This window comes from Tachysurus fulvidraco, chromosome 4 (genome assembly GCF_022655615.1).
Source record: "Tachysurus fulvidraco isolate hzauxx_2018 chromosome 4, HZAU_PFXX_2.0, whole genome shotgun sequence".
In the NCBI taxonomy this organism is placed as follows: domain Eukaryota; kingdom Metazoa; phylum Chordata; class Actinopteri; order Siluriformes; family Bagridae; genus Tachysurus; species Tachysurus fulvidraco.
Window position 1 is genome coordinate 5,561,937 of NC_062521.1, and position 13,116 is coordinate 5,575,052.

Sequence of the window (13,116 nt, forward strand, 5' to 3'; positions counted from 1 at the left end):
GATTCTTTTTGAAAGAAATAGAGAGCGAAATGATCTAGTTCTTGGGATGTGTACCTAAATATTTTCCATAAAGTGAGGGTGTCGGAACTCAGAGCCGGTCTCCAAGTCGACACATCACAGGGTGATCTCTTCTCTTAGGCCTTTAGTTAAATTTCACTGTTAACTCTATAATTACCACAAAAATACTGAGAAAACTCCTCAGACCTGGATGAGAATGAGCAAACTTCTTTATTATGGTCAATCAGCCAACAAATTATAATTTGCCAAATTAAAAGTAACAAATTGCCAAATCAAAAGTAACAAATTGCCAAATTCAAAGTAACAAATGAAAACCCCCAAAAAGAGCATGTCATGCAAAATCAATCAAGAAAAACAAGAACTCTCGCGACATCCTTGCAAAAATAAAAACCACCCACCTTGACCCGCGGACACGGGCACGCGCCCGCGTGCGCGCACACGCGCCCCCACACGCACACACACACCTTCGCCCCCGAAGAACCCAAAAAAAAAACCTCAGATATCTTCTCAATATATACCCTGGCGCTCCTAGGAGCCCAGGTGCCATATCACCTTATTTACCGGAATCATCTCCTATGTTTTCTAAATACACTGACCCAATTTCCCCTTATTTCCCATTACCTTTCACCCATATGCCCATTTATGGATTTTCCTTCCCTTATTTTTCATGACCTCAGACTAAACACCTGGGCCTTCTTCAGTCTGCACAACAAGTTTATGAGCACCACATGCCCATATATGGATTTTCCTTCCTTTAGTTCTCAGTGCCTAGGTCTGTGGACCACTGTTTTTTTCATTCTACATAACATGTTATTGCTATGGACCAAGGTCTGAGAACCATGGTGTTCTTCATTTTCCATAACAATTTATGAGCTAAGGTCTGGGAACAATGGTATTTTCCCTTCTACATAACAAGTTATTACAAATGTGCTCAGACTGACTAGGCCTAACAGCCCCAAATCTGGTTGCAATAAACATCTTTGGCCTACAACATCACCTACATATGTCTTATGACAGCAATTGTAATATTTTGCAAGGCCTAATACTTTACTTTGGTTATAGTATTGTAAGGAATAATATTTTAATTATTTCTACTAAGATTTTTTTCCAACAAGGGGACTGTGAGGGACTTCACTTTGTTCAAGTTTTATTTCATGGTACATTTTTGATACAGATTTTCTCCTTTTTCTTCAAACATACTTTTTGTTAATTGGGGCTAAGTCTTCGTTTTTTAAATATCAGTCTACAGCACTTGTTTTCACTTCGCTACAGCACTTGGTGTCTCGTCCATGCAGATTTTGGAATGGTATTTAGGTTCTGGCTGTCACTTGGGGTATTTTTGCGTGGCCTTTCTGGGCAGCATACAGGCAGTCCATTCTATTTAAAAGTCATGATTTTATAATTTTTTTTCTTAATGAAATTTTGGACGCTAAACTGTGAACTGGAAATGCGTTTTTTTCCCCCTCATATAAATAGCATTGCCTTTTAGGTGTGGAGACTGTGCTTATTGTGCTCATGAATTCTTATTTCTGATTCCTGGTTCTTGTCCAAATGTTTGCACAAGCCACAATTAGAAATCTACTAACTATAAAATTATTTGGGTAATAACATTTACAGATAAAAAGGCTCTCTGTAGAGGTGTTTACATATTTAAATGATTTTTGTAAAAATAATTTGATCAGGGCTGCACAAATATTTGCACACAACTATATAGCAAGCCCTATAAAAGATATAATCATATTTAATAATCAGCCTAAAATGGAAGTTTGAGTCTGAAGACAATGTATAATATTGTAAAAACACTCCAATCTCTGTGAGTTCTACAATGATGATATATACTGTGAGAATCAATCAGATGTCCTCAAGCAAAACAGCAGAAATCTCATCCTGTCCACATACGCTACGGATGGTAGAAGAGATGGAGTTATTGTGTTTTCATCCAGGTATACTGTGATATTCCAACAATGCATCAGTCAGATATTGCTTTATTATCCTCACAGTTTAGGACAACAATTATATTAGATTAAGTGTGATGGAATGATATGAAGTCCATACATCATCTCAATACATTTATAAGAATTTTTTTTTTTTTTAGGATAACTCATAGAATATTGTTTTCATAGTGAAAAAGATCTGTCAGAGTAAAGCGTACCCATTCATTGTATCTACATTGTCATTGTAACCCATTCATCACCATTTAATTTAATGCTTTATGTTATATTTATTCCGCAGATTCTGAAAAAGTTTTGAAAGAGTAAATCAGGAGTCCGGAATTTTCAAGTCAAGAAACTTTTATTGTTATTTCAAACATATATAGCTGACGCTAATGTTTCTCCAGGACAATGGTGCTACATACTGTAGAACAACACGGAGCTAAGGACTTAAGTCTTTAGTGTCTTCATTTTAGTGACCTCTATTCCGTGTGATATAAAATCTAGTGTATGATTACGACGATACTAGTGATGTTTTGTTTGTAAGCTCAAATGAGTTAAGTAGGTCCATAAATGTGAGTCCTAAAGCGTCGTTTGTATTGTCAACGTGAATGTTAAAGTCTCCCACAATTAACAAACTTTGATAAAGCGTTAATTGTGGGAGACTTTAACATTTTTTTATTTGTCTATGTTTATATTTTTTCCCTTCAATTCTGAATACAATGTTTGTTTGGGATTGATTTGAAAGAAGATACTCAAAGTCCAATTCAGTCAGCTCCTTTGTTCAAATGTTATGTAAGAAGCCTGATTTTAATTCTAAATGATGGAACTCAAATTTGCATGCTGCAGTGTTTGAGTGACAGGAAGGCAAACTGGGATGTCAGACTGTAAAATCAGATTGTCTAGCAGAGGGCCAAAATATCACAAACATTATAAAAGGCAATTCGGATGCAAGTGTCACTACAGCTACAAGTAATTCATTGAGCATGTTTTGCCTGGGGCATTTTCGCTGAAGGCTCTTTCAATATCAAATTCAAGACACAGTTAAAAGCAACACCGTTTCATTTAAACCAGGAAAATGACTCCAATGCCCCCCCACAAACCCATATTTTTCTGTGTACATTTACTATTGGAGTGAAATAAGTGTGTGCACCTTTACTGTGTACTACTGTACCTCCACTGTGCTTGACTGATGAGCTTGATCATGAGCACATCCTTACTGTTCCCACACTTTAACCTTGACCAAAGTGACAAAGACCAGTCTTGGTTTCAGAACTCTGAGGCTCACTGTATTTCTTTACAAATTCCCATGTAGCCTTTGGATACTTACTGTTGAGGAGTTATTTGCATTTGACATCCCTATTTTTGCTGGATTGTGATTTGATTTGATTCCTTCATCCCTGTCCTGTGGAAGTTGTTGTTGACACATGTAACATTGCACATCCCATTCTCTTTCCTCTATAAATTTAATTATTTATGTTCTGTTTTTAACTTTCTTCTGAAATGTAATTTATTTACTGTATATGAACAGTGTAGGAGTAACTGGGTTTTCATTACACTGTATGCAACTGTGTATAAAATAATTCCAGTGAATACAGAGATATTGCCATAAGTCGATGGTCACTTCTCAACTACGCCATAAAAAAGTACCATTTTTTCCAGCCTGTTAATCTGTGTAGAGAAAGCTAGATCAGGGACAGAAATAAGTTACTCAACTCCCCACATTAGGATTATGTATGATAGTCTGTGGGCAACACCTTTTGTGCAATAAAAAAAAAGGAATCTGCAAAGGTCGATGAGACAACGTTTGTCTAGTGTTCAGAGAGGCTACCTGAAATCAATATCATTGACTTGTGAGCCGAATCTGTTGTGTGCTTTTGAGAAAAGTAATTAAGAGGAAGTGCTACATTTTCACTGAAACGTATTTAGAAGGTCTACACGCCTGACAAGCTGATAAAGACCAGACTTATATAATAAATTCAAATAACCTAACAAAATAGACCTTGTTATTGGGTTTAATATATACAGTAAGATTAAGACATTAAGGTGTGTTAAGGCAGGTGCAGAAGTGAACAAGCCACAGCTTTAACTCTAGATTTACATTTAAAGCGTTTGGCAGACGCCTTTATCCAGAGTAGGACTGGGTGATAAAACGATAACGATATGTATCGCGATAGACACGTGAATGATAGCGATATAAAATATGCTCGATAAAATGTTCGATATTTTTTTATCCTTCGTCGGGAGAAAACGGCGGTTGCGAAGCAAGTTTGGTTGCATTAACAAAGGCAAGCACTCTCTGGTAACCTAGAAACGTAGGGAGTGACATGCTAAGAGCCAATCATGTAACAGTAACAAGTTTGTTTGCGCCATATTGTTGTCTCGTGCTTCAGTAACCGGCGACTGATAAGCAGAAAATGAAATTGTAAATAAAAGAGGAAAAGTCAGCTACTTTTTCATATTTCTGCAGGTTTTATATTTCAAACAATGTTGCTGTACTGTTTCAGGTTTGTTTTATATTCTAGATGTATCTCAGTTAGGGCGGAAACGATTCCTTGAGTAACTCGATTACAAAAATGTATCTTTTTAAATTTATTTTAAAGCCTCTTTTAATTCATTTTAAAGCTTGCGCACACGTGTGTGTGTGTGACAACGCGCTTACATTACATTACATTACAATACATTTATGGCATTTAGCAGACACCCTTATCCAGAGTGACTTACAACTGAGCAATTGAGGGTTAAGGGCCTTGCTCAGGGGCCCAGCAGTGGCAGCTTGGTGGACCTGGGGTTCGAACCTATGACCTTCTGATCAGTAGCCCAACACTTTAACCACTGAGCTACCACACCCCCCGCTTACGTCAAAGCGGTAGGAGACGCGAGGAGTTAGTGGCCTTTTGATTTGAGGGTGTGTGCGCATGCGGGCTGCAAAATGGAAGGGCACGATAACAATGGCAATGAGCAAAGAGAAGAAACAAACAGGAGAAAATGCCAGAAAATCATACCACCACAGCACGTCATCCATGCTTGTATATGCTTAAAGCACTCGGTGTGAAACCATGCATGGCCTCTAGGTCCATGTTCTTGTCCATGTTTTTTGCCTTTTAAATACCACAAATCATTCCAAAAAGACAGAAAAGGTTTGTTATGCCTGAGCTATAGATTTAGAAGTTAAGTTGCATGACTTAAAGGCAGTATTTTTGTATTATTATTATTATTATTATTATTACTTTTATTACTTTTATTTATTTATTTTAATGTATGCCTTTTGTTTTGATACTTTAATTTGAAAGTAATTTTTTTGTTTTTGCATCTCAAAGGGTTCATTTAAAACCCAGAATGTTTGGCACTTAAATGTACTTAATTCTTCTCAGTCAACTTTTTCATTGTTCACAGTACAAGTACAGACAGAGAAACAATGGGTATCTAAATGTTTATTTCTGATGGAAAATATTGTTGCATGCATTGCATACAAAATAAAAGTAAATTTTTCTAAAAAAAAAAAAAGGAAACCAATTAGTTTCTCTTGTATGTTTAATATTGCTCTTTAATTAAGCAAAAATACATTTTATCCGATTAATCGATGACCTTTTCGGTAGAATACTCAATTACTAAAATATTTGATTGCTACAGCCCTAATCTCAGTCTACCTCAGTTTTATTTATGTTTACAAAACTGCACATATTTTAAAACACTTTATTCACCAGAAGGTGAACAGCTAGTGAACTTCCTAACACTAAACTTGCACTAAATTCTCAGGTTTCTCTATGTTTAACACTTTGCACTATTTTATTACACTTTATTAAGCATTTCTTACATTTTATTTCATTTTGCACCCTAAATGTTAAGAGAGAATTGTTAAGTGTACATTGTGACTTTAGACTTATGTTTACGTTTTAATTATTTGAGTTTTCCATGGTTGTTGACATTTGTCTTAATAACTGAGGGGATTATGATCAGAGGAAGGTTACGTTCAAAATAAAAATGTTTAAATGTATTATTTTTCTCCTGGTCCTTATTTTAAAGGGGTCATAAATATCAATAATTATCGATATCGACCGATATGAAACACTGATATCGTGATACAGTTTTCAGCCATATCGCCCAGCCCTAATCCAGAGTGACACACACAAGTGCTTAAATCTCTAACATTGAATACATTAATGCTGGCTCACTAGGTTACTTAAGATACCATGAGTGTAAAACATTGTTCAAAGTTACAATAAAAGTGTCAAAGGGTTTTTATTTTTTTGAATTTTTATATATGTGTATATATAAATGCAAAAGATAAGGAAAGAAGTGCTAGTTGAAGTGTTTCTTGAATAAGTAGGTCTTCAACCGCCGCTTGAAAATAGCCAGTGACGTGTAGAGTCTTACCTTGCCTCTTACCCTGAGAGATGGTGGGACCAGTCGAGCAGTACTGATAGATCGGAGCGTGCGGGGTGCAGTGCGAGGAGTGATGAGGGCTTTGAGGTAAGAGGGAGCTGGTCCATTTTTAGCTTTGTAGGCCTCGAACTCTAGATGGATCTATTTAGTGATCTCTGCCTTGGTAAATGCATGAAAGTGTTAGGAACGTTATGACGCACACACTAGCAAACTGTACAGCCATGTTCTACAATATGGGCATTGAGACAGTTAGAAAAATACAGCCCTAATAATGTACACTTTGCTTTGGAAGAACTGCTTACACGCAAGATTTTCTGTAGAAAGTATGGCTATAATTTCAGTTCAGGTTGCATAATACGTACATTAATCATGTGAATTATTTTGTGAAGTAGTTTGTAGAGAATTGTCCTGTAATTCCAACTAAATAAGTTCTATGCAGCCAAAGAATTTAAACATCATAAACTCAAACTCCCCATTGACTTTTGGTAATATGAGTAAACGGTAGGGTGTATCTGTGTGTCAGTGTCCGTCCATATGTGTCTGTCCGTCTGTCAGTGGCCGTCTGTGCGTGCATGTCCCCGTGTATATGTCCCCGTGTGTGTGTTATTTCATTTAAAATCATTTGAGTCAAGCTTTTTTATAAATCCTTTTGAGAAGAGCACCATAGGGCATCTGATGCTGCAAAATTGCCCCATATTCGTTGAGTGTAATCACTGACCGTAATGATTCTGGCAGATGGAGGATCATCCAGTTTGAGAAGATATTATGGGTTGAAAATATGTTGGGGTCATCCAAATATAACATGTGACCTTTGAGACTTTTCTCTTTGAAACACTAAATAATTTTCCGAATCTGCTAGATGCCTTAAGGTTGTTACTCGGGCTCCACCATGTCGAAGCTGTGGCTGTTCCCTTAGCTAAATGTAAACAAATTCAGACGTTCTCAAAGTCTGTTATATTAATCTAACATAATATTATAATATCAAATGCACAGCCAGCACCACTGATTTGATTTTAGGTCTGCCAATATTAAATCTAAAGGAGTTGTTGTAAATCATACTATAACTGAAAGAATTGATGTATTTTAACAGCAACATGGACTGGATCACATGATTATGTAGTTTTAAATTTAGTTAGTGCTCCCAGATATATACAGATATATGGAGTACACTTGCATCATCTACTTGTCGAAGGAGGTGCAAATGCAATTCTGTATTTATAACGACAAACTAGGTGTGACCGAAGTCTGGATAGGAAATTTGTTAGTTTGAAGTGCTCTTTGTGAACATAAACATAGCCACACAGTTTCTGTTTTGTTCTCTGCTTAATCTCTAATATTCTATCTTAGCAGCTAAGTTCAGTGGAATCACATTTTACTCAGGATTTAGGTTTCATCACAGTACTGAGGAAGCACTGGTTAAAATACTGACTTATGACTGGTTTTCTCATTGATGCGATATCTGAACTACTATCAGTGTGCAAGTGTTAATGATGACTTTTTAGTTAATAGAGGAGTAAAACTGCCACCTGTTGTTTTTCCTCTGTTCTTTCGATTAATGTGTGAATGGTTAAGGAAATGTGAAAAAGGTCATTCGCTGAACTCTGAATGTTAACTTCCTGTTGCTTAATTCAGACAAAACAATGTCTTTGGATGGTTCACTCATTCATCCATTATTATAATTTATTATTATTCATTTGCACCCTGTATTCTGTGAACTCAGCAGTAAGTGCCCATGTAATTCTGGTGGTCAGCTCTAAAAAGTTTTCATATCCTATCTGTCCTTCCTGCAGGCCTTCTCAAACCCTTTCCTGTTCCACAGTGCCCTTGGTCTCATATTGCCATAGATTGTTATCACAATCTTACTGCCTTTCCAAGGTAACACCACTTTACTCACAACATATTGTTTTCTTGAGGCCTGCAAACTTGTTACTATTCTCAAACTATTGACTGCCCTCGAGTCAGCAGAAAGCTTTTTATGAATTACAAAATGATTACAGCAGCTTGTCTCAGGGCTTGGAGTCTTTACCTTCTGTAGGTGGAAGTCACCAAATAGTCATTGTCATTTGATGCATTTTCTTGAAGTGATTACTGTGAGGCGATCATGACAAGTTTGAAAAATATGTCTGACGCTAAGCTTACTCGGTCACCTCATTGTAAAACAGTTGTGACTGCTAAAGCTATAACTATTAACATGAGCTAAATTGATGTGTGCTTAAGGATTTTAAAGCCATATTCATAAAATATCTGTTGCTCATTTCTGAAATTGGCTATGAGCTGACGTGAGTTGATCAGATAGCACTAGTTTGAGGAACAGCCACAAAAGTTATTTAAAAGCAATAGTCATAAATGTCCAGAATCTATATTCATTATCCAGCTATCAGAACTTGTCCCAAGATTAGTTATATTAGTTTAAATGATGCACACTACTTATTTCTGACTATTACTGTTGGCTTAAAGGTTTATTCATAGGTATAAAAGAGAACTAGCCAACAGCATGCTACCCAAGTAGTTTATCATCCTGGGCAGCCAACATTTTAACATGGGTTAAAAGTTTTCATGTATAATTTAGCAAACAAATTATTAAACCAATTATTAACAAATTTCTTTAGGTAATACAAAATGTACACAAAATGTGTATTTTATTAGGTGTTGCCCTGACACTGTTCCATCAAGTGAATTTCAGATGATTGCATGCACTCCTGAATATTTAAACTTGTTTGCATCACTGTGGTGATTATGGCACTGGGCCAGATTAGTAAAATGGTGCTGTGCTCCTGGTGTTCTGGGATGCGTCATCAAGGCTTCTCTCTTAAGGCATCAGACCAAAGGCGTGACATGACTGTGACTGTCAAGCATTTATGCCATTGTTAAAATGGATCTGTACAGATCTGAGGTTAGTTGCCAATCAAGCCCATATAATTCATCTGATATGCTTCAACTCATCTGTTTCTAATTATTATTTATTCACTTTGAAGTCAAGGTCATTTTAATAATTGCTTGTTTTTCTGTGTACAGCCTTGAAGGTATCTCTGATTTTAGTACAGTCAGCTGAAGAGTGGCACGCATGTCTTTTTGACCAATAGTCGAAATCTTCATGAAGTGGATGTTTTAGGTTGAAATCGTGGTGCATCTGCGAATCATTTGTCAAAACGTATTTGTTGGAATATCTGCCTCCATTTCACTCCTGGTGTCTGATACTCTTAAGAAGCAAAGTTATTCTGCCGTGGCATTTCTATACAGTAGCTGTTTCCTTGGTGATGCTCTGCCAGGTCTATAACACAGCCAATTCAGTTACTGCTTGTTGTGTTCAGTAGGTGAAATGCAACTTGTTTTCAATTTCAGGCTGTAGGGAAAAAAGCCAGAGTTTACTGTACTGTGAAGCATCATCATCATCTGAAATTGACTTATTTGGTTGCCATTTTCTCGTAGGTGCTCGGAGCTCCTATAATGTGTTGTATAAACAGCATGCGCTTATTACTTACTTCTTACGTCGTTCATCCTTGTACATGTGAAAATTGCAAAAAAAAAAAAAAAATGCATATTTTAAAATACTTTAATATTTATCTGAAGTAATATTTTTTGAAAATATGTGTATTTTAACAACCTGTAGTACAGTTCTCTAGGGTTTTGACACGTCAAAGAACACATACGAGCAAGATGCGTCATAAAAGCTCGTACATAGACATTTTGCTGGAAAATGTTTCAACCATGGATATATACTTACAGGTAGATAAACCATTAATTTACATTTTATACAGTAAAAACATTTATTTTAACAATTTTACCTACATTTAATCAAAAAAAGTACAGCATATTTAATCATTTTACAAATTCCTCATAAAAAATAGATTTCTGTACAAAACCATTTTCTTTTGCACCTACTTCAAGTCAGCAGCACATGACAGCAGAATGACGTGTATGAATGCTATGATTGTGTTGGACTGAATGCAGTTTTACAGCTTAGTGAATTGCTTATTTTACAGTGTTGGTGGTGGTGGGGGGGGACTGTCAGCGTTATTGCAGCAAGCCTGAAGAGAGGCATGGCGTGGGATATTTGGCAGACTGTAGGGATGGAGTGTGAAGAGGGGTGAAGTAGATAGTATCATAATGCGCAATAACTTTGTGACTGGTCTAACCTGCTGTACCCAACGCTTGTTCCTCAGTCTGTCTGACAGCTACATGGGTTTAAATATGTTTTAGAAGAGTGATAATTCCTCTATTACTTCTATAGAAGGCTATGGCAAATTGAATGGGGGGGAAAAATATGATTCCTTTTTAAAATTATGTGCATATGAGGCTAAGTTAGTGATGGCAACATGGTTTACAGTCCAAAGTGTTTGGAAAGTTACAACTAATCAAGTATTGAGTATGTTTTTTGTTTTGTTTGGGTTTTCCCAAACCCTTTTTCTCTCGTATGAGTTCCAAGAGTTCAAATTTTAAATGTTTGCGAGCACACCAGTGCACATACTTTTGGAAACATAGAACAAATTAGGCTTGTTTTTAGTTTTGTTTTTTTTTTTTTTAAATATAATTAAAAAAAAAATAAATAAAAATAAAGCACATTTACATGCATGATCAATAAACCCCAGCAACTGAAGCTGTTAAAATCACAGTGAATCTGCTCCCATGAAGCCGTATATGCTCCTAAACTACGTGATACGGATGAGTGAAAATGGCTCTGTCATGCTTTTGATTCTAATAAGGCAGTGTTTCTTTAAGAGTATATTTGATATTTCATTGGGTCAGGATCTTGGAGAAGTTGAGTGAGAGGTACCAGGATACATGAATTGGGCACGATGACTAAGCAGGAATGAAATTATGACTGTAAAAATGTCATGAAGGCATTTGACGTACATTATCCTGGCTTATAAGACGCGTCAGTGATGTCACACAAAGAGAAAATGTAGCATTAATAAAGTATAGATATGAACCTGCATCTGGGATAAAAAGACAAACTCTGGGTTCAACTGTGCTAAATATTCAGTGAAAAAGTAAAGTTCTAGGTCAAGAATTTTACTTCATTAAATTCTGGAGGAAGTGAATGAAAAGGATAAGAGTGACATCAACAAAAAAATAAATGGAATGAGATGTGAAGCTTTCAGAAAATCATTCCAAAGCCTAAAGTGTGTCTCATCCTTTCTGATAGGCTTATGTAAACGTAAACATAACTTTATTTAAAGATCTAATTTAGAAAATAGAATCAAGCTCTCTCTTCATAGATATAGCATGGCATCATGCTGTTTATGGATATGGAATTACAATGATTTATATACATATTGTCAGTAACCCTGTGGATTTTTTTTTAATGTTTATTCCATGAACCCCTTTCACATCCTTCTCATACTAGTGCAAAAATTGTGCGATAAAGTTTTTTTTTGTCTCCTTTAATAGCCACACAGCAGTTGACAGTTCCATTTGCAACCTGGCGATACAGTTTTTCTGTGTGTAGAAGTGTTACGTCTTGTTTTTCTTGGAGAACAAGTCCAGTGTCTGTTATACTTGTCTTTTGTCTTCACTGAAGAAAATACACTTTGCAAGAAATTCTGTGGCATTTAAAAGACACTTCATCTTCCCAGATGAGCTTGTTTGATTGGTTGGGGGTGGAGAAAGACATGGGGTGGCGGTGGGGTTGGTTGTTTAGAAGAATTAAAAAAAAAATAAAAAAAATAAAGCAAAAACCCCTTCCACCCGGTGTGTGCTGTTAGTGGTGCTATTCATTGCTCTGAGAAACTTGTCCATGTCAAAGACAGCACGCAATCATAATTTCCCAGAAAAAGTTTTTTTTTTTTCTTTGTTTCTTTCTTTGAGAATTTCAATTTTTTTTTCCTTTTGTGTTCTTAAAAAAAAGCCATCAATGCTTGAAATTGTTCAGAGCGAGTTCACATCCCTTCCAAAGTGCATTCGGTTATGAAGAATTGGCATGTGGTTCCCAGTGTCTGGACCTGCTAACGAGGGCTATACTACTGTGCACACTGTGTTGAGCGTCGTATCAAATCTCACGGCTTTGGCCTCAGTTGGCTTCATGTTCGTATCGTACATGGGGTTCTCAAACGATGCCTGTCCATTGGTATTCTCGTGCCCTGCGTAGCCATTGTATTGGACTTTTGGTCTTGTCCTGCCAAAGACGAAAAAAAATCCTGTTACCAAAGACAATTGATGTCATGCATGTTGAACAGTCACCGAAAAAAAAGCAGGGCTATCCAGAATACATTCTCCTGCCAGCGTTAAGGGGTGGAAAATACTTCAAGAATTGTACTTGACTACTATATTATATTTTGTGTATGTTTACACTTTATTATAGCTTATGAAATTTAATATTTGGACTCGATTGAACTTCTAAGGAAAAAGAGAATAACTTTTTACTCTTTACATTTAAGGTCCCGTCTCTCCGGTACAGAATTATACAGAAGTCTGAGGCCACTCTTTGTTTTCAAATTGCCATTCAGTCTTTAGTGTTTAATAACATGCTGGCAAACAATAAGACAAGACTTATTTTTTTTAATTTATAAAATCTATGGTTTCCTGCTGAAATAATCACAATTATTGTTGTGTATAATTACTAAATGGCAATTTGATTGAAAACCAGTGGAGGTATCTAAATTTTGCACAATAAAGTAGTCTCTCGCCTACTCTTATATAATGAGCCAATTTAGCATTAACTGTACTTCATTGTAAAAATATACAATCAGGAAATATCAGTAAAATTATTTTAATATGCTGAACAATATAATATATAATCTTATATGCTGAATGCTTTGACACCATAGAATTTTGCTAGTAT

General features: G+C 36.1%; 1 protein-coding gene and 1 long non-coding RNA gene across 7 annotated transcripts in view; one reads left to right on the forward strand and one right to left on the reverse strand.

The window, feature by feature from the left end:
- Positions 1-13,116, forward strand: part of LOC113655229 — a 61,850-nt gene that overhangs the window by 15,112 nt on the left and 33,622 nt on the right. The window lies entirely within an intron of this gene.
- LOC113655221 (CUB and sushi domain-containing protein 1) overlaps positions 9,873-13,116 on the reverse strand; it is a 334,957-nt gene continuing 331,713 nt past the window's right edge. For all 6 annotated transcript variants that reach the window (XM_027165618.2, XM_047811980.1, XM_027165619.2 and 3 more), the window contains one exon: positions 9,873-12,450. In XM_027165618.2, the coding sequence (XP_027021419.2) occupies positions 12,291-12,450 (160 nt within the window). In that variant the 3' untranslated portion in view covers positions 9,873-12,290. The remainder of the gene's footprint in view (positions 12,451-13,116) is intronic.